The sequence below is a fragment of the Salvelinus alpinus genome, chromosome 21 (genome assembly GCF_045679555.1).
Source record: "Salvelinus alpinus chromosome 21, SLU_Salpinus.1, whole genome shotgun sequence".
NCBI classification, from domain to species: domain Eukaryota; kingdom Metazoa; phylum Chordata; class Actinopteri; order Salmoniformes; family Salmonidae; genus Salvelinus; species Salvelinus alpinus.
The window spans coordinates 14,718,647-14,746,098 of NC_092106.1; the positions used below are offsets into that span (position 1 = coordinate 14,718,647).

At 43.2% G+C, this 27,452-nt stretch overlaps 1 protein-coding gene across 4 annotated transcripts in view; it reads left to right on the top strand.

The window, feature by feature from the left end:
• LOC139548567 (multiple epidermal growth factor-like domains protein 6) overlaps nucleotides 1–27,236 on the top strand; it is an 89,782-nt gene extending 62,546 nt beyond the window's left edge. Inside the window, exons 20-38 of one of the 4 annotated variants that reach the window (XM_071358301.1) lie at nucleotides 630–761; nucleotides 896–1,024; nucleotides 1,355–1,486; nucleotides 1,981–2,109; nucleotides 12,299–12,427; nucleotides 13,540–13,668; nucleotides 14,030–14,158; nucleotides 14,400–14,528; nucleotides 14,904–15,032; nucleotides 15,344–15,472; nucleotides 16,068–16,199; nucleotides 21,784–21,912; nucleotides 22,212–22,340; nucleotides 23,156–23,284; nucleotides 23,836–23,964; nucleotides 24,275–24,403; nucleotides 24,955–25,083; nucleotides 25,353–25,481; nucleotides 25,943–27,236. In XM_071358301.1, coding sequence (XP_071214402.1) covers nucleotides 630–761; nucleotides 896–1,024; nucleotides 1,355–1,486; nucleotides 1,981–2,109; nucleotides 12,299–12,427; nucleotides 13,540–13,668; nucleotides 14,030–14,158; nucleotides 14,400–14,528; nucleotides 14,904–15,032; nucleotides 15,344–15,472; nucleotides 16,068–16,199; nucleotides 21,784–21,912; nucleotides 22,212–22,340; nucleotides 23,156–23,284; nucleotides 23,836–23,964; nucleotides 24,275–24,403; nucleotides 24,955–25,083; nucleotides 25,353–25,481; nucleotides 25,943–26,022 — 2,411 coding nt within the window. In that variant the 3' untranslated portion in view covers nucleotides 26,023–27,236. The other 3 variants (XM_071358303.1, XM_071358305.1, XM_071358304.1) reach the window with 3 other exon arrangements.
• The last annotated feature ends 216 nt before the right edge of the window (nucleotides 27,237–27,452 follow it).

Genomic DNA, 27,452 nt, shown 5'->3' on the forward strand with positions numbered 1-27,452 from the left:
AAATGGTTAATTTAGGTGCAATCTTACTGGCAGCAATATCCTTGCCTGTGAAGCCCTGTGCAAAGCAATGATGACGGCACGTGTTTCCTTGCAGGTAACCATGGTTGACAGAGGAAGAACAATGATTCCAAGCACCTTTTGAAGCTTCCAGTCTGTTATTCAAACTCAATGAGCATGACAGAGTGATCTCCAGCCTTGTCCTCTTCAACACTCACACCTGTGTTAACGAGAGAATCACTGACATGATGTCAGCTGGTCCTTTTGTGGCAGGGCTGAAATGCAGTGGAAATGTTTTTGGGGGATTCAGTTCATTTGCATGGCAAAGAGGGACTTTGCAATTAATTGTTATTCACCTGATCACTCTTCATTCTGGAGTATATGCAAATTGCCATCATACAAACTGAGGCAGCAGACTTTGTGAAAATTAATATTTGTGTAATTCTCAAAACTTTTGGCCACGACTGTAGTATTGAAAGACATCGGTCCACCAATCAGACCTGCTCTTCATCTACTTTTAACCCTTTGACCTACAACTCAATTAGGGCTTATCCTGACCAAATTACCTGACCACCAAAACTGGTCTATAACTGGTCAATAGCTATAGCCCTGAGTTTTCCCTCCCCCTGTAGACTGCCCAGAGGGATTATGGGGGTTGAAGTGCCAGTTCCAATGTAGAGCGTGTGATAACGGAGCTTCCTGCAACAAGCAGACAGGAGTCTGTAACTGCAGCCCTGGGTACACAGGACAACTCTGCCAGACTGGTGAGTGAAACAAATAAACGGCAATAGCCTTCAGTCTTGCTAAAGTGAGGGCGAAAGGAAAGAGACTGCGAGGAAGAAAGACCTTATGATAATACTGTGTTATATTTCACCCTGACTATTCCTCTGCTCAACAGTGTGTCCAACAGGGTCCTATGGACCAGGCTGTGTGAGCACCTGTGTCTGTCACCCTGATGCCAGCTGTGACCATGTCACCGGACACTGCATCTGTCCCCCGGGGCGAACAGGACACATCTGCACCAAGCGTAAGCAACACCATCACACATACAGTGTGAGTGATCAGACTTCACCACACCCTGACTCTCACCGATACATCAGTCACACACACACACACACACACACACACACACACACACACACACACACACACACACACACACACACACACACACACACACACACACACACACACACACACACACACAGTAGTTTTCTTAACCAACCTGTGTGTGTGTGTGTGTGTGTGTGTGTGTGTGTGTGTGTGTGTGTGTGTGTGTGTGTGTGTGTGTGTGTGTGTGTGTGTGTGTGTGTGTGTGTGTGTGTGTGTGTGTGTGTGTGTGTGTGTGTCTCCACAGCCTGTGAGGAGGGGTCCTGGGGCTCTGGGTGCTCCAACAGGTGCCAGTGTGCAGACCGAGCCCTGAGTTGTGATGCTGTGACTGGACGCTGTGTGTGTGAGGCTGGCTTCACTGGAGACCACTGTGAACAGAGTAAGACATTTCTTTGGAAATACTGCCATCTTTAGGTAAAACACTGTAGCACATCTTTGGACCAGTTCAAATCAAATGTTATTGGTCACAAACACACATTTAGCAGATGTTATTGCAGGTGTAGCGAAATGCCTTTGTTTCAAGCAAGTGTTCTACAGATGTAGGATCTTCATTTGATCACTCTTTTGTTGCTGAGAATTTTCCGGTACCACAGGAAATGCAGATGAGCTTTGTGATTTACATAAATTCACTGAAAACCAACACTAACACACGGTTATATTAATAGTATTGCACTTTTCTTGTAGCTTACTTTTGTCCAGCTAATAGTCTAACCATCAGTCAAGCAAAATTAGGGACTAAATGTTAATATCCCGTTGCTGCAGGATTATTTGCTGTGACAAAAAACATGTCCTCACAGCAGCAAATGTGTATATATTTTGGCTAGTGATATCTATGTCTGATGTTGTCAATGTGTCTCTACCATGTTCCCCCAGAGTGTGTGGAGGGCAGCTATGGTTTGGGCTGTGCCCTGGACTGTCAATGTCAGCACGGGGCTCTGTGTGATCATGTGAGTGGAGCCTGCACCTGCTCCTCTGGATGGACCGGAAGCTTCTGTGAGAAAAGTAAGACTTGTGAAAAAAATTGCATATTCATTACTTTTCAGTTTCTTTGAGATTCATTGAGACAAGCATAGTTTTGTACACCTGAATTATTTGAGCTAAGCACCAGAAACAATCCATTGTCACCAAATAGTTAGGTAGCCTAGCGTGTTGGGCCAGTAACCAAAAGGTCGGTCACTAACCAAATTTTATCTCTCTAAAATAAAATTACCTTACAATATATTTACATTTATTTAATCAGGTAGGCTAGTTGAGAACAAGTTCTTATTTACAACTGCGACCTGGCCAAGATTAAAGCAAAACAGTTCGACACATACAACAACACAGTTACACATGGAATAAACAAACAGACAGTCAATAATACAGTAGAAAAAGTCTATATACAGTGTGTGCAAATGAGGTAAGGCAATAAATAGGCCAAGGTGGCGAAGTAATTACAATATACCAATTAAACACTGGAGTGATTGATGTGCAGAAGATGAATGTGCAAGTAGAGATACTGGGGTGCAAAGGAGCAAGATAAATAAATACAGTATGGGGATGAGGTAGTTGGATGGGCTATTTACAGATGGGCTATGTACAGGTACAGTGATCTGTGAGCTGCTCTGACAGCTGGTGCTTAAAGCTAGTGAGGGAGATATGAGTCGCCAGCTTCAGTGATTTTTGCAGTTTGTTCCATGTCATTGGCAGCAGAGAACTGGAAGGAAAGGCGGCCAAAGGAGGAATTGTCTTTGGGGGTGACTAGTGAGATATACAGTTGAAGTCAGAAGTTTACATACACTTAGATTGGAGTCATTAAAACTTGTTTTTCAACCACTCCACAATTTTCTTGTTAGCAAACTATAGTTTTGGCAAGTCGGTTAGGACATCTACTTTGTGCATGACAAGTAATTTTTCCAACAATTGTTTACAGACAGATTATTTAACTTATAATTCACTATATCACAATTCCAGTGGGTCAGAAGTTTACATACACTTAGTTGACTGTGCCTTTACACAGCTTGGAAAATTCCAGAAAATGACATCATGGCTTTAGAAGCTTCTGATAGGCTAATTGACATCATTTGAGTCAATTGGAGGTGTACCTGTGGATGTATTTCAAAGCCTACCTTCAAACTCAGTGCTTCTTTGCTTGACATCATGGGAAAATCAAAAGAAATCAGCCAAGACCTCAGAAATAGAATTTTAGACCTCCACAAATCTGGTTCATCCATGAGAGCAATTTCCAAAATGCCTGAAGGTACCACGTTCATCTGTACAAACAAGAGTAAGCATGTATAAACACCATGGGACCACGCAGCCGTCATACCGCTCAGGAAAGAGACGCATTCTGTCTCTTAGAGATCAACGTACTTTGGTGCGAAAAGTGCAAATCAATCCCAGAAGAACAGCAAAGGACGTTGTGAAGACGCTGGAGGAAACAGGTACAAAAGTATCTATATCCACAGTAAAACAAGTCCTGTATCGACATAATCTGAAAGGCCGCTCAGCATGGAAGAAGCCACTGCTCCAAAACCACCATAAAAAAGCCAGACTACGGTTTGCAACTGCACATGGGGACAAAGATCATACTTTTTGGAGAAATGTCCTTTGGTCTGATGAAACAAAAATAGAACTGTTTGGCCATAATGTCCATTGTTATGTTTGGAGGAAAAAGGGGGATGCTTGCAAGCCGAAGAACACCATCCCAACCGTGAAGCACGGGGGTGGCAGCATCATGTTGTGGGGGTGCTTTGCTGCAGGAGGGACTAGTGCACTTCACAAAATAGATGGCATCATGAGGTAGGAAAATTATGTGGATATATTGAAGCAACATCTCAAGACATCAGTCAGGAAGTTAAAGCTTGGTCGCAAATGGGTCTTCCAAATGGACAATGACCCCAAGCATACTTCCAAAGTTGTGGAAAAATGGCTTAAGGACAACAAAGTCAAGGTATTGGAGTGGCCATCACAAAGCCCTGACCTCAATCCTATAGAAAATCTGTGGGCAGAACCTAAAAAGCGTGTGCGAGAAAGGGGCCTACAAACTTGACCCAGTTACACCAGCTCTGTCAGGAGGAATGGCCCAAAATTCACCCAACTTATTGTGGGAAGCTTGTGGAAGGCTACGCAAAACGTTTGACCCAAGTTAAACAATTTATAGGCAATGCTACCAAATACTAATTGAGTGTATGTAAACTTCTGACCCACTGGGAATGTGAATAAATAAATAAATAAAAGCTTAAATAAATAATTCTCTACTATTGTTCTGACATTTCACATTCTAAAAATAAAGTGGTGATCCTAACTGAGCTAAGACAGGGAATTGCTACTAGGTTTAAATGTCAGGAATTGTGAAAAACTGAGTTTAAATGTGTTTGGCTAAGGTGTATGTAAACTTCAGACTTCAACTGTTCCTGCTGGAGCACGTGCTACAGGTGGGTGCTGCTATGTTGGAAACTGTAGTGAAGTAGTAAAGTAAAAGTTGTCAAAAATATAAATAGTAAAGTACAGTTACCCACAAAAAACTACTTATGTAGTACTTTAAAGTATTTCTACTTAAAGTACTTTCCACCACTGACTATTGTATTGGTTCCTCCTAGATCGGTCTAATTCTTTGTTATTCTAGCTGTTATAACTACTTTAATGATTAAGTTTTGACAGTTTGTTTTTAGATCATCATACTACCTTGTGCAACTGAGTAGGTATCCCCTTTACCTTTCTCTAGAATCTGTTTAGCCACTCACCGTGGTTTAGTTTTAAACTACCAAGGTACATTTTCCAGTGAAAAGTCCTATGTTAGACTCTGGAGGGCGCTGGTGGATGTCTGATGGTCCCTGTGCAGATTCTCACACACATAGTCCAATTACAGTAAAACAAGACCAACTATATGTGCATATTCCAGAGTAGCTGGTCTCAAGCATGACTATCTAATTGATTTGATTTTGATTAGGCTTTGACTGAAACGGTCTAATGTAAATGTGTGGTGTAAGATTTAAGTTACCAGTGGTGTACAATATAGCCTGCTTCATGCGTGAATCACAGTCATGTCACATTATATCATAAAATACATTAACACACACCATTCTGACCTGTAGGATTTAACATTTCTAGCCATTACAAGCCAATGGTTTCCAACATCATAGACATCAGCCTCAATTGAAATGACCATGGAAACTAAAATATATATACACTCACTCACTCACTCACTCACTCACTCACTCACTCACTCACTCACTGTTCTGTTTCTAAAGTCTTCCCCCGCCCTTAAATAAGGTGTCCAGTTTCCCCATATTGTACAGGGGCCTCTTCCTTTAGGAGCAGTCAAGAAGTGATTTCTACAAGGCAGCGAGGGCCAGAGTTTCCCCTTCCATGTCTCTATGTCTGTCTGGCTGTGTGGTCTCCTGCCTTGGTTTATAGGCTGACAGGACACAGAGCTTTAACACGCAGGGATCTGGAAATAATCCTCATTACTTCCTTAAAGGGGCAATCAGGGATTGGTATAGGTACATCCATTTTTTTTAAACTTTTGAATGAATGACATATAGCCATTAATTCTTGAAGAATATAACTTTTAAATGCATAATGAGCTTAGTTCAACTGTCAATATAAGTTTGTTTTACTCCATTGTTTGTAATACCACATATCAAAGCATGGTTGAAACTATAATTTTGATCTATGGATGGCCATTCCTTACATCCATGAATTTGCGAGTGGTTACATTTTTCCAGCCCCATCCGTCAGTTGTTTACCAAAATAAGTGGTGGGGCCAGTTTGTTGTTTTTCAAATCCCAGATTTCCCCTTTAAAGAGCTAATTTAATCAGCGATGTAGCTAGCAGCACTCTAGCTGGTGGAGTGTGAGGACTCCCAGTTCTGACAATAAACAGAGGCACAACAGGCACAGCACACAACTTAAACCTTGCATCCACAGTGGAAATAGCAGCACAGCCCAGGCTAATATCAGATGACACTTCACTCTGGGATATAGTGGAAACCAAGCGTCCTCTTCTGGTGGAAAGAAGGATTGGCATTGGCGTTTGGCAACCTCAAACCAGGATCCCAATATCTATCTACATATTTTAAATGTGTATGTAAAGAAGAATTCAGAATTTAAAAAAAATCCCCCTTCAAATTACACACAGTTAATTAACCCATTTAGATCATTTGACGATTTGGTTGGTCTCCAATGTAAACTAAGTGCATTTTGTAAATTGATAAAGATAACTGATTTAAGCAATAAGTCACGAGGGGGTGTGGTATATGGCCAATATACCACGGCTATGCGTTTTGCCCAGATACAGCCCATAGCTGTGGTATATTGGCCATATACCACAAACCCCCAAGGTGCCATATTGCTATTATAAACTGCTTACCAACCTAATTAGAGCCGTAAAAATACATGTTTTGTCATACCTGTGATATACGGTCTGATATACAACAGCTGTCAGCCAATCAGCATTCAGGGCTCGAACCACCCAGTTTATAAAACCCTATAACCCTATAACTGTGTTGCCTGAAGATTACAGAGGTTACCAAATTACTAGAGGTCTGCTGGCCAGACAAAATGGGCTGTGGAGGATGTCATGGTGAAATGTACCTCCACATCAACTCACACCCTGGCATCAAACATGACATCAGTCTGGCATCTCTGCCAGCAGCTCAAGGTATAGAGCCATCTGACCAGATGTTGACCAAATACAACCAGTACTGTACCACCATCACAGAATGAAACAGTACACTGTATCTATATGGCCACTACCACCACAGACACACAGCACCACAGAGACAGCACCACAGAGACAGCACCACAGAGACAGCACCAGGGTTGTGGTGCTGCCGGAGCACGGGGGAGCAGTGCTCCCTCACTTTTTTCAAGTTGAGAATACACAGAGCTGGTAAAATTCTGTATGGGAAATTAATTCTGATAAATTCAAAAGAAATGATATTTAATTACCACAAAAAATCCATGGAAAACAATAGAATGACAAACCAAATAAATATGTATAGCAGCATAGAGGTAACTAACTTGCTGAGTGAGCTGCTGAACTGCAGCGACAAGTGGCAAAAGTAGGGTGAGTATTGGGTGGTGAGCTCTTTCCTGGTCCAACACGCTCTGTGCTCACTCGCTCACGTTGAGGGCCGAATCCGACGTAAGGGATGGATCGACATTTACAGAATGGGTACATGGAGAAAAATGGGGGAGGGTCATGCTTTTTCAATTTCAGTCAAGGAAGTGTTTAATCATTTTAAAATCTAGTCCATAGGAGGGTCATGTCATTTGTAATTGATTTATTTTCTCTATTTCTCAGTGTTTTACAATTAGTTTCTTATTCGGCTATAGATTGCCCCTCATCTCTGATTCTCTGCTGGGCGCACACTATATCAAGCCTATAGGCTATTTAGTGGGGTCTCAATCAAATGATCCATAGCCTATAGTCTACGAAGTGCATGCTTGGAGAAGCATTCCTTCCTGAGTCTTTTGCGCTGCTGGGATGGTGTAAATAAAACTAGGCTGCATTACACACTGCAATGGATATTCTAACCTTGAGCCCCCGTCTGCTCTGCTCTTGCTGATCCATACTTGTTGTTGTGTTGTCTGACTAATGGTGTGCTGTGTGGGCCTACATTGGCAGTTCAGGAAGAGAGTCAAAGAATTCTTCCGAAATGTTTTTTTGATTATTCCAGAAAATACTACTATTCCAGAAAATTGACAGTTTATGGTGCTGAAAGTAGGCAAATTCGAGTAGGCATAATTAATTTCAACCGTCGTTTTAATTAGACTTTACTAACAACAAGAGGGCTTTGTGTTGGAGCCTATTTCTTCATATTTAAGAAATAAGAGGTAGGCCTACCTGTTTGACAGAAGAAATGAGGCTATAGGCTGCTATATCCATAGATTTCTCTGCCAATTCCTCCACCCACCATGCACTCTTTAAATAGCCTACCTCCGTTTAAGTGAAGGGCTGTTAAATTAAAGCCGAGACTCGATTTGAGGGGGTATGAGAGGGTATGCCATAGGCCTTCCTTATATTCTAGAAAATGGCAAAAAGCACAGGCCTACCCCCTGTTAGCTTACAATTTTGAAGAACATTAAACAGATCTGATTGTATAAAGTGATCTATAACAGGGCTTTGGTCCCCAATGCTTTATGCTAGAAACAAGCTGTAAAATACTTGTGAAAGACGTGACTCCGTTGCATATGGGAATATTATTATTTTGTTTCTTTGGGATTCTGAGGCTGAGCTACAACCTTCTGTAGCCAAGAAGACAAAGAATGGACTTTGCTTGGGAAGTAATCTACTTCTGTCATTATCAATTGATTAAGCTATTCACTCTATGTGCAATAGAAGATGTTTAAACCCAGACAGATTTTAGGGAAACACTTGTGACCTTCTCTCGTTGGTTAAGCCACTTAAGAAGAGTAGCCAGTAGTTAAAGCTTACATTTATCTGCGTTGGTAGGCCTACTCTGTCTGGGGTTGGAAGGTAGACCTACTCTGTCTGGGGTTGGAAGGTAGGCCTACTCTGTCTGGGGTTGGAAGGTAGGCCTACTCTGTCTGGGGTTGGAAGGTAGGCCTACTCTGTCTGGGGTTGGAAGGTAGACCTAACTTTTGAAAGTACCATGCTCAGATTTCTAATGACATCTCAGATTTAATTATCTGCAAACAGGGACAGTTTCATTGCAAACAAAACACACTGATTTAGCATTGAAGAACTATGATCAGATGAACACATAGGCCTCTTTCACTGTCCACTCTTAGCCTGTAACTTCTGTCATTTGTGTGGTATTAAAAAATTATATAAAAAATTCTGCTAATATGTCAAATGATGTCAAATTGCATGAAATGTTAATAAAAGGCTATTTTTCACAGACCTGAAAATACGATGATAGATTCACGCAATGTTTTTACTATAAAGATCTTTCCACTCCTATTCTTGTCCACAGTGGTCTGTGAACCCAAAACCTTCTGGCCCTCTGCGCTATAAACATTCCTGTGTTGCCATGTAATGCTTACAGGACGAAGAACAGTTTCTAAAACTGCATATCTAAGGCTCTGGTCTGTCCAAGAAGTGAGGGTAAATGGTAGGCATGTTCTCTACTATCCACTTTGTTTTAATTATTATTTTGGGTTTAGGGGAGGGTCACTTATTTTTTATTTCAAGTGTTCAGGGAGGGTTTAGGTAAAATATATTTTGCTTAAGGGAGATCCATCCATTTTCATTTCAGAGAGGTCCCATTTTATCCATGTAACCCTTATTATACATAAAGTTCACTCCCTAACAAGAACAGCCAAAGACAGAAAACTATGAGGTGTTGCTAAAACGGCTGTTCTCAAAGCAGTTTGCTATGGACTCGGGGCTCATGTACGACACTTAATGAACTCGCTTAATGAACTCTAATAACATAAACAAATATAATACCATAGTAGTAGGCCTATAGTACGTTTGCAGCAAAAGCACCTCCTCAGTCATTTCATATGAGCTTTTAGGATACTCATTGTAGCTGAATAGTCTCAGTTTTTGTTCCAATGCAGCCAAAAGTCAACAGCGCCAAACTAGGTAGGATACAGCCTGTGCTTTGATTGAAACAAAATACAAGAAAGGCTAATAGTTTGTAACACCATCGGCTCTGATTCACTTAGAAACAGTCATTCAAGAAGATCTAGATGCATATTCCCATGAAACTGATTGAGGTCAGATGATTGGCATGCAGACGATTGGCAACGAGCTGCAAAAAAAAACCACTCAAACTGGACAGTTTTATCTCCACATTCAAATACTCAATCATAGACACTCTTACTGACACTTGTGGCTGCTTCACGTGATGTATTGTTGTCTCTACCTTTTTTGCCCTTTGTGCTGTGCCTAACAATGTTTGTACCATGTTTGTGCTGCTACTGTACCATGTTGTGCTGCTGCCATGTTGTGTTGTTACCGTGTTGTTGTCATGTGTTGCTGCCATGTTGTGTTGTTATTTTAGGTATGCTTTTATTCTTTTAGAGGAGGGTGCATTTTATGCATATTATATAATTATGTTGCAACTGTTGGTACAAACTTTGATTGAGAAATGAAGAGAAAAAAAGTTTGCGCTCCAGCACCTAAAAAAATTGCGCTGTACCACAGTCACAGAGCACCACAGACACACAGATGGATCCATGGCAGTATCTTCCCTGCTCAGGCTGTAATGAGACAGTATGGCTAACTTTATAGTAGAACCACCACAAAGGCAGATTAATGTGGCAGCGTGGGAAAAAGTAGCATGATCCCCAGATCCATTTGTACTGTCTTGACTACTCCTATGCTTTGGTCATGTTTAGCATGGCAATGGCCATAGGAGTCGGAAAGACAGCACAAACAGATCTGGGACCAGGCTAAGAAAAAACGCACGGCGAGGCCAAAAGTCTAGGTACAATAGTACTACTCTATGTAAATGAGAGGGGAACAAGGGATATGTTCAGACTGGGAAGCAGTCAGTGCCCAAACCACTGCCAAGCTTCCCCACACACCACCAGGGCTGAAAGGAGGTGTGTCCTACTGCATCTGTTAATCAATCAGAAACGCAGTCAAGCGAGCGCAGCTTTTATCTAAACAAAGACATAAATGATGCTGTGCCTGTGTTGTAGTAACTGCTCTTAACATACAAACTGATAGTAAGTGTTGTCATTAGAGCTGTTGCTCTGTGATCTTGCACTTTTCGGTGACAAATTGAGCAATCAACGAGAATCGCAAAGTAAACACGGGCATTCCTGTCTGTTTCACGGTTTAGTTGAGCTTATAGGCAATGTTTACAGCACATTGGAAAAGCCCCCTCTTCACCCCCCCACATTTATATAGGATTTTTCCATAACAGCCCTGGTGGACCTGTTCTGGGCCATAGACAATGTGTTTACTAAACTCCATGGTTGTCCATTGACTCCACAGACATTATCAACTATCAGCCCCCCCCCACCCCCCTCTATCTCTCTCAATGAATGGAAAACAGACCCGGGACACTGGCATTGCTGAACACCAGCAGTGGGATTGTGTGTGTGTGTGTGTGTGTGTGTGTGTGTGTGTGTGTGTGTGTGTGTGTGTGTGTGTGTGTGTGTGTGTGTGTGTGTGTGTGTGTGTGTGTGTGTGTGTGTGTGTGTGTGTGTGTGTGTGTGTGTGTGTGTGTGTGTGTGCCCGATTGGTGTCTAAATGCAGGGGTTGGGAAAGTACCCATTTGTCATACTTGAGTAAAAGTAAAGATATTTAAAAGGAAACGACTCAAGTAAAAGTGAAAGTCACCCAGTAAAGTACTACTTGAGTAAAAGTCTAAAAGTATCTGGTTTTAAATATACTTAAGTATCAAAAGTAAAAGTATTCATAATTTCAAATTCCTTACATTATGCAAATTAGACGGCACAATTTGTTTATTTACGGATAGCCAGGGGCACACTACAACACTAAGACATTAATTTACAAACAAAGCATTTGTTTATTGAGTCCGCAAGATCAGAGGCAGTAGGAATGACCAGGGATGTTCTCTTGATAAGTGTATGAATTGGACCATTTTCCTGTCAACAAGTAACGAGTACTTTTGTGTGTCAGGGAAAATGTATGTAGTAAATAGTACATTATTTTCTTTAGGAGTGTTGTGAAGTAAAAGTAAAAGTTGGCAAAAACAGAAATAGTAAACAAAAGTGCAGATACCCCAAAAAACGTTAAAGTATTTTTACTTAAGTACTTTACACCACTGTGTATGTCTATGCACTATTTACTGTGTGTGTGCGTGGGCAGTAACCTGGCTTTGTTTTGGGGCTTGGTTCCTAGACCTTGACGACAGGCCTGTGGACTCAGCAGGTGTTCTAATTACCAGTCCTTGGTGTGTGTGTGTGCCCCTCTCTCCCATCCCCTCTGGGGGGCGGCCCGGCCCCCGTGTCTCCGCAGGCTTTGATGTGGCACGGACACTCCTTACATGTGGGACATGAGCTCACTTAACGAATGCAGACGCTCCACAAATGAACAGCTAGACCAGGGTACTGCAATTTGATATGGTATTTTTGGTAGGTGGTAAGACAGAGATGAGAGAGATCAGACAGAGAGAGAAAGAGAGAGGGAAAGAGAAAGAGACAGAGAAAGACACAGAAAGAGAGAGAGGGAGAGTTGGCATCCTAACCCCTTTCCTTCCCTCTGTATGTGTGTAAAGCTGGAAGGCCCTTACCAGAGGGTGTTTTATCTTGGCTTACAGTGTGCCCGGACGGCTTTTACGGCCTTGACTGTGGCCAGATGTGCGAGTGCAGGAACGGTGCCCGCTGCCACCACATCACAGGAGCCTGCCTCTGCACCCCTGGCTGGTCGGGACCACACTGCATTCTGGGTATGGAAGCAACATCATTAAAACGGGGTGTGAGGGAGCCTCTACCAGTCCATCACAGCCTCCTCTCTCCCTAAATACCATCTCCCATGTGTTCAAGAACAATTATCTGTTTAATGATACCCTGCCAATTCCTTTTTTAGGGATGCGTAAGGGGTGGGAGGGATGTAGGGGGGCTCATAGGATACCCCTCCAGCGTACATCGTTAATTGGGTCAGATTCTGGATAAATGCATCCACGTGTTTATAGCGATGCATTTAAAGGAGTTACTTGGCAAAGCTCTTTTAGGACCATCAGTTTTACCCTCGGTACTCTCATGCAAAGTCTCTATCCGCTGCTCCGCAAAGTCTTCATGCCGTTTTAATGGATCTAGTGAAATGCCCTCTTAAAGATCAGACTATGTCATTCTCAAGTCTTATTCGAGAGGGCCTGGTCTCCCCAAAGCATGTTTTGTGGTCCTGGTGACCCAAAGCCAAGAGTCAGCCCAAACCCACTTGCGTGACTTAATGTAATTTCATTTCAGACATCGATCATTAGTGACTAGTTTAGATAGGTAAAATAAATGTGATCTATACAAACGAGAAAATATATGGATTTGGCCATATCTCAAGCAAGAAATACAAGACAAGTACATTCAAGCCATATCTCTCCATAGAGCAGACATGTTTGCGCTTTAGTCAACCGCTCCATCGTGTCCCTTGTCATTCTTATGCATATGTTAGACAATGAATGACAAAAGGAATTGGCTAAACCACATCATTTCCCGTTACATAAATATGATCACCATGTTGCAGGATTACATTCCTGCAATGCAGTACATTTAAACTTGTAGTGTGTATGAGGTTTTAAAAGGCTCCTGAAGTTTGGAGTTTCAGACTTGACATTCCCTTATGAAAAATGTATCATCCCCTACAAAAATGTCCATTAATTATAATCCACATAATAATTCACATTTCCTGTTGCTGAAAGATTATTTCCCTCCTGTAGCAATCTGCTCAAATTAAGATCCTACATTTATATATCTGTGTAGAGCAGACCACTTCATGTTGAGTGCTATAAAATGCTGACTTGTATTTAAGTATATGACTGTGTATCCTGTCCTGTGTGGGAGGCAGCCTGCCCTGAGGGTGGTTTTGGGAAGAACTGCAGCCGGAGCTGTGAGTGTCAGAACGGGGCCACCTGTGACCACGTCAGCGGCCGTTGCAGCTGTGGAGCTGGATGGACCGGAGCCAGCTGCCAAGAGGGTGAGTGGCTCATCGGTCAACCCAGTATAGGGCCCAGTCTGACCTTAACCTAACCCAGCACATCAGGAGCTCTGCATGGAACTGAAATCTATCTTCTACCAGAATATCTTTACGTAAAACATTCCCTAAAACAGTGATGGGTGATTATTATCGATTTTATTCCAATTACGATGAAATATCACAACAGTTGGTGAGTGTATGAATACACTGTTTATTGTATGTGTGTTTGGTCAGTGTAAGTTGTTTTAGAACAAACTCAGTGCAGCCTAACTGAATCCGAATCATCATTTCTATCTGTCTGAATCGTATTGAACAATGACATCCACTTATTAAACTTCTGTGTGTGTGTTACTGTGTTCAGCCTGTTCTGCTGGGAGGTATGGAGAGGACTGTTCCCAGCTGTGTCTGTGCCAGCATGGAGGCTTCTGTGACAGGGTGACTGGTCAGTGTTCCTGCCCCAGAGGGTGGACCGGAGCAGCCTGCGAGCTGGGTAAGTCCCCCCCTCTGTCCCTGGAGGTCAGATCAACCAGAGGAGTGAGGGCATTCATAGCTGTAAACACCTTAATCCAAATCTAACCTGGGATCGAATTATTGCGCAAAACTCCCATTGACATCATTGCATGATTTACTAGAAAGCCAGAGTCAGGAACATGGTTTCCGGGTTAGGATTCAGCTCATTGTGTGGTGGATATATTGTGTGATCGGAGGCCTCTGTTCTCTGCCTCTCCTAGACTGTGGGGAGGGGCACTATGGAGAGGGGTGCACACAAACCTGCAGCTGTCAGAACGGAGGATCATGTGACAGAGTGACTGGGGGGTGTAGCTGTCCCCCTGGCTGGACTGGAGAGCACTGTCAGACAGGTGACCTGTGACATCACTGCTTCCAAATGCAAGGGGTGCATCCCAATAGTTTAGACCGGGTCCCTACCTCATCTTTTTGGATAGGTGAAAGCAATCTGTCAGAAGCCAATGTAGAGATATGTTTTTTGCTACCCTGTTCTTGCAGATCAGTGTTGATGAAGGAAAGGAGTTGAGGAAAGAAAGCCACTAATGACCCTCTTTCCTCCTCCAATTTGGTCATGTTCTGAAGGGAGAAAACGTTTTGAAACATAATAAAATGGGAAAGTCCTACCTGTACTTATCCAATAAGAACGCAGTTTTTTGTTTTCAGACCGTTTCTAAAACATATTGCTACGTTGTGCCCTACTGAACACCACCCATGTGTCTGTGCTGCAGCCTGCCCAGACGGTCTCCATGGAGAAGGGTGTGAGCAGAGGTGTCAGTGTGACCACGGGACAAACTGCCACCATGTGACGGGCAGGTGTGAATGTCACCCAGGATGGAGAGAGGCCCGGTGCGACAAACGTGAGTGTGACTTGGACAGGGGCCAGAAAGGGCCACTTTGGAAACAACACATTATCAAGTCATGCATTCTTCAGTTATACTATGAGAGGTCAATTACCGTAGAAAAAATGTTACATTACTTTTTAAAATCCATCCGTTTTATTTGAATACATACCTGGGACTGAGATTCGTTAAATCGTTAAATCACGAATTGTCATTATAAGGAGGGTTCATCTTTATTTAAACAAGACAGTTGTACACACAACAAAGAATTCACTGTTTAAAGTGAATATACCTTAGTTAGTGATGAATGTGTGTCTGATGTGCCCCAGCCTGCCTGCCTGGGGTCTACGGTGCTTCCTGTGCCCAGCGGTGTCAGTGTCAGTCTGGGGTGTCCTGCCACCACGTTACTGGGACATGTGGCTGCCCTGCTGGTCTCACTGGGAACGGCTGTGAGGAGAGTAAGAGCACATCACTATCACGTACCACCCTCTCTTTAAAACAAACACATGCTCACACACACCCCACACCATCCCGCCTCTCCTCTCCCCCCTCTCCCTCCTTTCCCTCACACACTCAGCAGACATCTGATAAACGTTACACTCGGGTTGCCAAGTAAAACAAGAGACATTGTTTTTGTCTCCTGGGTGGATAAGGGCATTTGGAAGGCAGACATGCATAATGACAGCGCTGTAATTGCCTCTTTAGTCTGGAGTCGTTTCTTATCTGTCCTACACGCTGCCTCAGTAAGTGCTGTGGTTTCAGCAGAGAGAGGGAGAGAGAGGGAGAGAAAAAACATGTTTGTTTCATAGATTTATCTTCCCTTGTGTGAGTATCTGAGTCTGTGAACTACTGCATTGTCTGAGTGTGAATGGGTATTTGAATGTGAGTGAGGGCTTACATTATATTATGTCTGCATAGAGATTGGGTTTAGAAATCCATATACAAGCACACATACACCATGTTGAGTGTTTTAGTACATGCGTGTGCGCGCGCATGCGTACCTCTATGTCCATCTCCTCCAGTCTTTATTGTACATGCTTGTGTCTCCTGCAGCGTGTCCATCAGGTGTGTTCGGACTTTACTGTAGCCAGATGTGCCAGTGTTCTGGGGACCATGAGCAGTGTCACCCTGTCACTGGAAGGTGTACCTGTCTACCTGGTTACTACGGCAACCGTTGTGAACTCAGTAAGTAGTGACTACTGTTGGGTAGTCTACTGCTGTGAACAGATTTTTGTTTTAAATTATTCTGTGGCTTCAACAATGGAATCGCAGTGCACTATGCAAAGACTGAGTTTGAATAAGTGTACTGTCTGTCTTTGTCTGTCTGCCTCTGTCTCACGTTCTCTGTCTCGCTCTCTCTTTGTCTCTCTCTCTCTTTGTTTCTCCGTGCAGGACAGACTAAAAATAGCTCCGGGTTAATTTATGGTTGTGGTAACTGTAAACTCTGATTGGTGATACATTTGTATTTTGGTCCATTAATATTAGTATTTTCAAAAAGTACAAATTAAAATGTCAAAAAGTTGATACATATACATTTGTTTGTTAGTCTATCATACCCACTATATTGAAATACACAATTTAAAAGCCAAATTCATAAAGAATGTAACAAACGGGACAATATGCAGTAACTTACTTTGAAGAGATGGTGATTGTGTCTAAATCTGTATTTAAAAATCAGTGTCCTTGTCTTTAACTGCCATTTCCCTGAAAGTCAGACTCTTCCCACTAGCAAACACATTTTTCTTAGCTTCAGAAGCATCTTTATTCACCACATTTTGTGTGGTTATCCTTAGACATAATCTCCAGACTCATACAGTGCCTTCAGAAAGTATTTACACCCCTTGACCTTTTCCACATTTTGTTGTGCTACAAGGTGGGATTAAAGCTAACAAGACTACCTAACCAACAAGCTAGCTCACTCACAAGACTAGCCAAGTTAGCTGCGTTGTTGCTTGCATGCGATTGGCTGTGGCACACAGCCTGGGACACAGAGCTAGCTATCAGGCATTGTTCAGGGTTTAAATGCCCCATGAGGGTTTAGATGCCCCTCGAGCTCTTAGCGAAAGGTAATGCACATTTAGCTGGCTACATTTAGCTGGCTAACATTATAACTGATAATGAGCTCCAAACACAAATGTAAGCATGATGTTAACATGAAATGTACCATCCCTTAGTGTAACAAATTGACAGTTTAGTCACGGAAATTAGGCTTCCCCAAGCTCTGATGCTGCTGATGATCATTAGCAGCCTACCAAACTTGCTAACTCAGCACTCTATTGTCCCTCTAATCACTCTGACATCACCTCATGTAGCCTAGGACATAGGCCTATAAGGTTTGTATCACAACTAAAGTGGACAAATAACTTCTTAAAATGTTTAAGCACATTAATCTGCTTTACAAGGGGTGTAGAGCCTAACAGGCATACATAAGCAGCGTGTGAGTTTCAAGTTTGGGGGAAGATCATTTTTACCATCATTTTTACCTTTATAATAAAAGCATTACATGCACAATCACGTTTGTGGTCAGTTTTGATAGTGGTGTTTTCACGCTAATGGAACATTCACGCCTATAACCTACGCATCGCTGCGCTTACAATGGGAAGAAATAGACTAATAGTTTGTCAACATTTTAAGCTAAACGTTCTGATCTGTTGCGTAAGCCTCAGATAAAAACATTTTGTTGATGCTAGTGGTTGTATTAATTTGGGATCTACAGTGGGGAGAACAAGTATTTGATACACTGCCGATTTTGCAGGTTTTCCTACTTACAAAGCATGTAGAGGTCTGTAATTTTTATCATAGGTACACTTCAACTATGAGAGACGGAATCTAAAACAAAAATCCAGAAAATCACATTGTATGATTTTTAAGTAATTAATTTGCATTTTATTGCATGACATAAGTATTTGATACATCAGAAAAGCAGAACTTAATATTTGGTACAGAAACCTTTGTTTGCAATTACAGAGATCATACGTTTCCTGTAGTTCTTGACTAGGTTTGCACACACTGCAGCAGGGATTTTGGCCCACTCCTCCCTACAGATCTTCTCCAGATCCTTCAGGTTTCGGGGCTGTCGCTGGGCAATACGGACTTTCAGCTCCCTCCAAAGATTTTCTATTGGGTTCAGGTCTGGAGACTGGCTAGGCCACTCCAGGACCTTGAGATGCTTCTTACGGAGCCACTCCTTAGTTGCCATGGCTGTGTGCTTCGTGTCGTTGTCATGCTGGAAGACCCAGCCACGACCCATCTTCAATGCTCTTACTGAGGGAAGGAGGTTGTTGGCCAAGATCTCGCGATACATGGCCCCATCCATCCTCCCCTCAATACGGTGCAGTCGTCCTGTCCCCTTTGCAGAAAAGCATCCCCAAAGAATGATGTTTCCACCTCCATGCTTCACGGTTGGGATGGTGTTCTTGGGGTTGTACTCATACTTCTTCTTCCTCCAAACACGGCGAGTGGAGTTAGACCAAAAAGCTCTATTTTTGTCTCATCAGACCACATGACCTTCTCCCATTCCTCCTCTGGATCATCCAGATGGTCATTGGCAAACTTCAGACGGGCCTGGACATGCACTGGCTTAAGCAGGGGGACCTTGCGTGCGCTGCAGGATTTTAATCCATGACGGCGTAGTGTGTTACTAATGGTTTTCTTTGAGACTGTGGTCCCAGCTCTCTTCAGGTCATTGACCAGGTCCTGCCGTGTAGTTCTGGGCTGATCCCTCACCTTCCTCATGATCATTGATGCCCCACGAGGTGAAATCTTGCATGGAGCCCCAGACCGAGGGTGATTGACCGTCATCTTGAACTTCTTCCATTTTCTAATAATTGCGCCAACAGTTGTTTCCTTCTCACCAAGCTGCTTGCCTATTGTCCTGTAGCCCATCCCAGCCTTGTGCAGGTCTACAATTTTATCCCTGATGTCCTTACACAGCTCTCTGGTCTTGGCCATTGTGGAGAGGTTGGAATCTGTTTGATTGAGTGTGTGGACAGGTGTCTTTTATACAGGTAACGAGTTCAAACAGGTGCAGTTAATACAGGTAATGAGTGGAGAACAGGAGGGCTTCTTAAAGAAAAACTAACAGGTCTGTGAGAGACGGAATTCTTACTGGTTGGTAGGTGATCAAATACTTATGTCATGCAATAAAATGCAAATTAATTATTTAAAAATCATACAATGTGATTTTCTGGATTTTTGTTTTAGATTCCGTCTCTCACAGTTGAAGTGTACCTATGATAAAAATGACAGACCTCTACATGCTTTGTAAGTAGGAAAACCTGCAAAATCGGCAGTGTATCAAATACTTGTTCTCCCCACTGTATCTGTCTATCTAGCTGTCCCAGACTGTTTGGAATATTTATTTCTCACACAGAATATAATAGGACAACTTTTGTACTATGGGGATAGTAGATTGACATAGGTTAGTGCTTTTGCTGTTCATAAGGCCTACTCATCTTGTTGGCTGACGAAAAGTAAACGTGGACAGTTCTTCCAATATCTTCAATATGCACCTCGGAATTGGATAAGGAAGCTCGCAGTTGCGTCCGGATATGTCTGTCTTCACTTGTAGCCTGTGAGAAAGACCATATCGGGTGATGGAGAGCGGTGTGAGTGAGAAGTGCTCTGAGCAGGCAGCACTCAGGGAGAAGGGCTGCAAAAGGCATGGGTTTTTTAGGGTGTATTATGGCCACACAAAGGGGATGGTGCCGGGAAATTCAAGGCATTATCAAGTGCTTCTCAAATTGTGAATGAGAGACTGACGAAGTGCTTCTTGCCTGCGCAAAAACAAATCAGAGCCTTTCAAGCAACTTTTTTCAAATCATCATTAGAGTCGCATCATGCAGCCTTACAATGTATTAAAAATCAAAACATATAGCCCAACATTTGTAGAACAACTAAAGTTACATTAGTAATGCTAAATTAAGCATATAGTAGTACTTATTTCTTTGTTAACCGGTCAACACAGAATAGACGCATGTGCGCACTCCCTCAAATCGTTTGGAGAAAATATCCTTTCTATTTTATTCAGCTTTGTTCAATTGTATTCTTCATACTATAAAATAATATAAAATGATGCCATGGAATTCTAAGCAAATCTTGTCTGTTAAATGAACTAGTGGAGCCCGGAGTGGCACAGTGGTCTAAGGCACTGCATCTCAGTGCTTGAGGTGTCACTACAGACACCCTGGTTCGGATCCAGGCTGTATCACAACTGGTCGTTAATGGGAGTCCCATAGTGCGGCGCACAATTGGCCCAGGGTAGGCCATCATTGTAAATAAGAATTTGTTCTTAACTGACTTGCCTAGTTAAATTTAAAAAAGCCGACAGCCATATGGCATAGCCAGATCAGGACAACTCAGAGTATGGAATTCTGTTCTTCTGAAAGAGACTACATTTTCTTCATATCATGTTTCTTTAGACCTGTCTAAAATAAATAATGGATTTATTGTGATGGTGTAGGCTATACCACATGGATTTGTTAGACTATTAGATATCAGTGGCTTGTAGGCTATGTGTGGCAGCCAGGAGATACTAAATGTGTTTATGTTACTTCATGGTCAATTACAGTGAGACCGACAGTTATTTGCTTGACAATCATCGGCTGGACGAAATTTGTGACCGCCACAGCCCTAGTAGCAATCAATAAAAACGTGCAGTGCCTTCAGAAAGTATTCAAACCTCTTGACCTTTTCCACATTTTGTTGTGTGAAAAACTGGGATTAAAATGGATTTAATTGTCATTTTGGTCAACGATCTACACAATATACTCTAATGTCAAAGTGGAATACACTTTGTATTCAGGACAAGTTCCTTTCTTTGCCATATCTTTTGCAATTTTACTTTAGTGCCTAATTGCAAACACAATGCATGTTTTCGAATATTGTTATTCTGTACATGCTTCCTTTTCACTGTCATTTAGGTTAATAGTGTGGAGTAACTACAATGTTGTTGACCCATCCTCGGTTTTCTCCTATCACAGCCGATTAAACTCTGTAACTGTTTTAAAGTCACCATTGACCTCATGGTGAAATCCCTGAGCGGTTTCCTGGGTATATTTATACACCATCCAAAGTGTAATTAATAACTTTACAAAGCTCAAAGTGTTTTAAGCAAGTGTTTACTCCTGCACTTATTTAGGCTTGCCATAACTAAAGGGTTGAATACTTATTGACTTATTCCTTTGACATTATGGGGTATTGTGTGTTGGCCAGTGACATTTTTTTTGTTCTCAACTTAATCCATTTTAAATTCAGGCTGTCACACAACAAAATGTGGAAAAAGTCAAGGGGTGTGAATATTTTCCAAAGGCACATAGGCAATTGTTGATATGTTGTCAAATGTTTATTCTAGATGACACATAATAAAAAATGGTGGGTGGAATGGGCTTCCATAGTTTTACGTGGCTCAGTGCAGCTGGCAGGCGGCAACTACTGCGACAATTTCAGAATGTAACAGGCTGTTAAACTAAATAAAACACATTTGAAATATATAAAAATGTCTATACATTTCAGCTGTTTCAAAAACATTGTATTTGCTATTACCATTTATACTGTAGTATGTTGTGTTGTGTTGAGGTCAACGAGAAAATTCTGTTTACAGTGCCCCTCTCGGAGGGGGGGTGCAACTGTCGGGCGAGCACTCAAGACGTGATAATTTCGCAAGTTTACCCAACATTATTGACTCTCGAGATTCAATAGCTCTTGAGAACCTCTTGAAAATGTTAAAACAGCCTCTGTCTCTCGCTCTCTCTCTCTCTCCCTACCCCAGTGTGTCGAGAGGGATCATATGGGCCAAACTGCAAGGCCAGATGTAAGTGCAACAATGGCGGTCGCTGTGACACTAAGACAGGGACCTGTGAGTGCACACCTGGCTTCCTAGGAGCTGACTGCAGCACTGGTGAGTCTGCAGCATACCTGTCATGGGTGAAAATGAACAGTCTTTGACAAGTCATCTTCTGACTATGAATCAGAGTCTTCTATAAAGAATAAAGATATACAGAGTGTTCTGCTAGGAATCAGTCTGAAGACGGTTGGGATTTGACATGATTAGACAAATGAATGCAAGGGCTCCGTCACACCGCTTTCACTTGTTGAGTCATTCCTAATCAGTGATTACTTTAAGGAAGGGAGGAAGAAAATATGCTGCACTTTTAAATCATTTGAATGGTGCCTTCATGTCTTTCTTCGTACTGACAGGTTGTCCGGCGGGGCGCTATGGGCAGGACTGTGCCCGTCTGTGTTCTTGTGGGGAGAAAGGGCAGTGCCACCCTGTGACTGGGAGGTGTATCTGCGCCGCAGGCAAAATCGGGCAGTCCTGCCATCAAGGTAATAATTACTTTTACCTCATAACTAACCTTATGTCTATGGGCCGTTGAGGATGTAAAGACCAGATTTTGGTCCCAGTCCGTCACTGTTTGTCATGCACCAGTAAATGTTTGTAGCAGGCTATGATCTCATCAAGAACACAGAGTCTGATTGGCAACTGGGAATCCACCAACCCAACCAACCAACCAAATTAGCTTTCAATGTGTATTTAGTTAACAAATTCTCCATTTCCTCAGTAAAAAAGTATCAATAATCAGAGGCTCTTATTTTCCTGGAGAACAGAAGTAGGGCTCTTGAGTTTCCCTAATCTCGCAGTTTATCAGCAGTTCCTCTGGAGTGCAAACGGGAGTTTCCATCCATTCTAGACGATGGTGTTCGTAAGCACTCTGCTCTCCTAGTGAGCACCATACGTCTGTGGACGTGCCACTGCTTATGTTCCTGTGTTGAATCTTTACAGAGACCTATAAGTAGCTCGTTTTCCATGTTCCGTGTCGATGGCGTTGGCGAGGAAACAAATAAATAAACAGGGGAATCAAAGTGATTCGCTTATTGTTTTCCCAATCTAAATTACCCAGAGAAACATGATTATTCTTTTATATCGCTGCCAAATGAGACCACTTTGCCATCTCGCTAATGAACTGTTTCTTAAATAAACGTGTGCTTGTATGTTGCTGTTTGTGTGTGTATGTTTAACTATGTGGTAGGCTCACTGCTGGCTGGGTAGCTAAAGAACAGAACTACATGTCATGCTGGCCTTGGTAGTGCTGTGATGATGATGATGATGATTACTATCTAAAGCCTTGCTGTTCCTCCAGCCTGCCCTAGGGGGCGCTATGGCCTGCAGTGCAGGAACACATGTGTGTGTCAGAACGGAGCGCTGTGTGAGCCCAGGGACGGGAGCTGCAGGTGTGGGCTGGGCTGGACAGGACCACGCTGTGAGACAGGTAACCTCAGGATAACATCAACACAACATCAGGATAACGTCAGTATAACTTTAGGTTAAAAGAAGCCTGGCAGGGCAAAGGGTCAGCTGAGTTTAATTGTGGTTCAGTACTACATTAGTTTATCCTGTAGAAGTATTGTCAACATGTCTGCCTGTTCTTGAAGTTAAAGTTTTGTTACTCTCTTTGTTACAACATGGAAACAATGTTGTAGCTACTACTGTGAGCACAGTAACTTCCCATATCCCTGGTTTACAGTGTGTCTCTATGTTTATATTAGGTAATTCCACTGTTAATGTGTGCAGTATCAGTTACAAGTCACAGGAGGCTGCTAAGGGGAGGACGGCTCATAATAATGTCTGGAATGGAGTGGATAGAATGGTATCAAACACATGCAAACCACGTTATGTGTTTGATACTATTGTATTTATTCCATTACAGCCATTACTATGAGCCGTCCTCCCCAATGAATGTGCCACCAGACAGAAGGTATGTTGGTTGTGAGTGTTGTGTTGTTGTTACTGTATGTCTCTACCATATGTCTGTTTGTCCAGCGTGTGTCCAGGGGAAATACGGACCGGACTGTGCACTGGACTGTCCCTGCCAGAACAACGGGACATGTGACCGCTTCACTGGCTGTTGCAGCTGCACGGCCGGACACTACGGACACTCTTGTGAACACTGTACGTTGGATTTTTGTAATTATAGTTAGGGCAAGGAGTTTTTCCTCACCATGTGACCTGTCCAGGATAAACTCCTGGCCCTGTATTTCTAATGAAAGAGCTGGGTTGTGTTCATGTGGTCACGCAATGTTTCAACAAAAAAATTGTACAAAAAAGAAAAATGTGCGTTTCTTACTGGTAGTCCCTCCTTGTTTCAATCTGTTTTCTAACATTTGGTGCCAAATGAACATGCCCCTGATTGTGATGATGGGTTGTGCTCTTGTATGAGACACTAACAAAGCTTTTTCCTGTGTTGTCATCCTGTCCCCAGGGTGTCCCTCAGGCTTCTTCGGACAGAACTGTGCCCGTCCGTGTGTTTGCCGGGCGGGACAGACGTGTGATCATGTGACGGGCCGGTGTGTGTGTCTGCCTGGCTACCATGGCTCCCAATGTCAGAGACGTGAGTACTGGATGACAGAGGAGAAAATCACACAATCTGATTCACACTCTGTTCTCATATAGAGACAGGAAGGTCAGCACTTCAGTTCTCTTTAATAACAGAAAAGCCATACGTGTGTGCATATTACAAACATACTGTATTGTGTGTGCATGTATGAATACGAGCATATGTTGGCAGACGTGGTTATTTGATGAGAGGCAGGTGTTTCCTGGCTGCCACTGCAGAGACAGGCTGTTTAATGCATTCCTGTTGCATCTCTGTGGCCTCCTGCCTGCTCTGGGCTCCTCAGTGTGAGGGCCTTCATGCCCACTTCAGCCCCAGCAGGAGAGCACTGAGCACTGCAGAGCAGCTGCAAGACAGCCAGATAGTTTACCCTCTATAATGAAGTAATAGAGACAGACCTGTGTGTGTGTGTGTGGGGAGGGGGGGGGGGGGGGGGGCACGCTATGAAGGAGAAGACTGATGAGTGTGTATTGTTTGTCGCGGGGAGGAAAAAGAGACACATAGTACACGTGTGTGTGTGTGTATCTCACTGTGTGTGTCTGTCCCAGGTTGCGAGGCTGGCAGGTTTGGGGAGGGCTGTCAGCAGTCATGTGACTGCGTCGGGGGAGCCCCCTGTCATCCAGCCACGGGACAGTGTCTCTGCCCCCCAGGGAAGACTGGACAGAGATGTGAAAAAGGTACGACCTCCTCTAACCTGCAACGGCGCTCTATTTCTTACAGTACTGGATCTTAGATATGCCTTTTGTGTATGTATTATATGCCTTTACCCAATAGAAAAATAACTTGTCATTTACTGTATTTAAATCGGCCATTTTATTTTTTGTGTGCTGTCTCCATCTTTTTCTCGTTGTGTCGGTCTTACTTTAAATCTTTCTTCTGCCACTCTTTCCTCTCTTTTCTGTCATTATTTTTCTCTCTCTCTCCATCTCTCCTGTCTGTCCATCAGACTGTGGAGGAGATCGTTTTGGTCCTGGCTGCTCCCTGCAGTGTCAGTGTTCCCATCAGGCCCAGTGTGACGCTCGTAACGGCCGCTGCCTGTGTCCTGTTACCTGGCTGGGCCCCACATGCACAGAAGGTACTGTATACACAAACAAACGCACATGCATGCAAACAAACACACACACATGCGTGCACACACACGCACAGACACACACATTACACACACATCGCCCTGATGAGTGAGTGATACCTACCGCCCATCACAGCAGACACCCAGGACCAGAGCTGTAAAGCTGAACCAGGTTTTCATGAAATAGTGCGTCGGTAAGTGTGTCAAGCTCAGGCCTTCAGCTCTGTGTCTCCCTGTCTCCCTCAATAGCCACTCCGGCCTCTGACAGTTATTTTCATCCACACCCAGCGGGGTGTCTGGCTTGAAGCGGTCTTCGTTTCCTCCACAAGCCCAGCTCACGGGAGACCGTCCACATCGACCAGCTAACAACCCAAAACACCAGCAACTCCCCGAACGGCGAAGAACATTTGCTTTTGATTTCTAGAAGGTGCCAAATGTCTTTTTGTCTGCCTCTTCTCTCTTTTCAGGACTACTAGAGATTGCAGAGGTCCCAGCGTTGGGCTTCTCTCCCTCCCTGAAGAGGCCGCCTGGTCTCTCCCACTCGTAGCGCGGCTGGAGGCCCCACATCCCAAACTAGACATCCCAAATACCCCCGCCAGATGTCTCAAACACTGAACAAGGTGCCCTAAATATGCAATCAGGGGTCCTGGGACGTCATGGGAAGGCTGTGTACAGTTGGACAGATGGACAAAGGTATACAGCCAGAAGGTGATTCAGGTCTGGACCAGACACACAAGGCAATGTATTCTTATGACTACACCTGTATTCTGCACATTTGGTTGAGAAATGTGCATTGGCTTTTTGGGAGCCTGCAGAAAGGTGCAGAATGCCGGTTTAGTTAGAGAGAGAGAGCATCTACACAAGGACCTGGAACATTGATGTGCTGCTGGGCGGTAGACATTGGAAATGTCACCTGAGCTCTATGACGCTCCCTACCTGATTGTCTCAGGACTGGACCCCTGCCCCAAGTCAACTGGTCTAGCCTGTCATTAACCACAGGCCAAACGCTTCCTGGACATTCATAACGTCTCTGTCCTCACCCCAATGCAGCTTTGTGCAGCCTAGTACAGGGGTGGGCACTACGGTGCTGGAGGGGCACAGTGTGTGCAGACCTTCACTATCACACATGATTCACAAAGACCATGATTAGGTGATTAGTGGAATCAGGTGTGTTAGAGCTGGGCTGGAACAAAAGCCTGCACCCTCCTATTGCTTACCCGTGGCCTAGCCTTAGAGTCATTGGTCAGACTGACATGGGAGCAACAGCCATCACTCCCGAAGTGTCCACTGGTACTGTCTCTCCGTTGAATGGTACTCTGTCATTTTCTCATATCATATACAGTGAGAATATTTTGTGTTGTATTTTACTGGTTTCTTTTGACAGTGTCTGCCTGATTGCTTGTCATAAAGTGTTAATATATTTTGAAATTGCTTTTGGTTGTATGTTTGATAAGATCACTTACTGTACTATCAGATCAAGGAAAGTCACATATCAATTCATTACTGCTGTTACTGTCTGTTACTGTAAGTGTATCAGTTCAATGACACTATGACCTATAGAAGTCTGTTTTAGCCAAGTAATCAGTATATTTTCATGTAGAAGGGTTTTTAGAATATTACAAAGCATTTGAACTGTACCTCGGGATACTGCAATTCATACTACTCATAACATGTACTGTACTATGTGCCTGATGGCAGGCTTTATGTAAATGGTGCTATTTTGATACATTTAGAATTTTTTACAAATTCTCTTTTTGCTAATGTGGTACATCTGTCTGTTATTTCTGTCCATAATATCACATCACCACATTTAGGAGAGAGGCCATTTTATTTGGGAGCAGTGTAGCATGGTATTGGGTCCTCTGCCTCGGAGCTTAGAGAAAGGCAAGGCAGGGGGGCGTGGAGTGGGTAGGAGATGGGGGAGAAGAGGGGGTCCGAAATGGCCTGTCACAGAGCAGTGATGGAGGATTGGAGGCC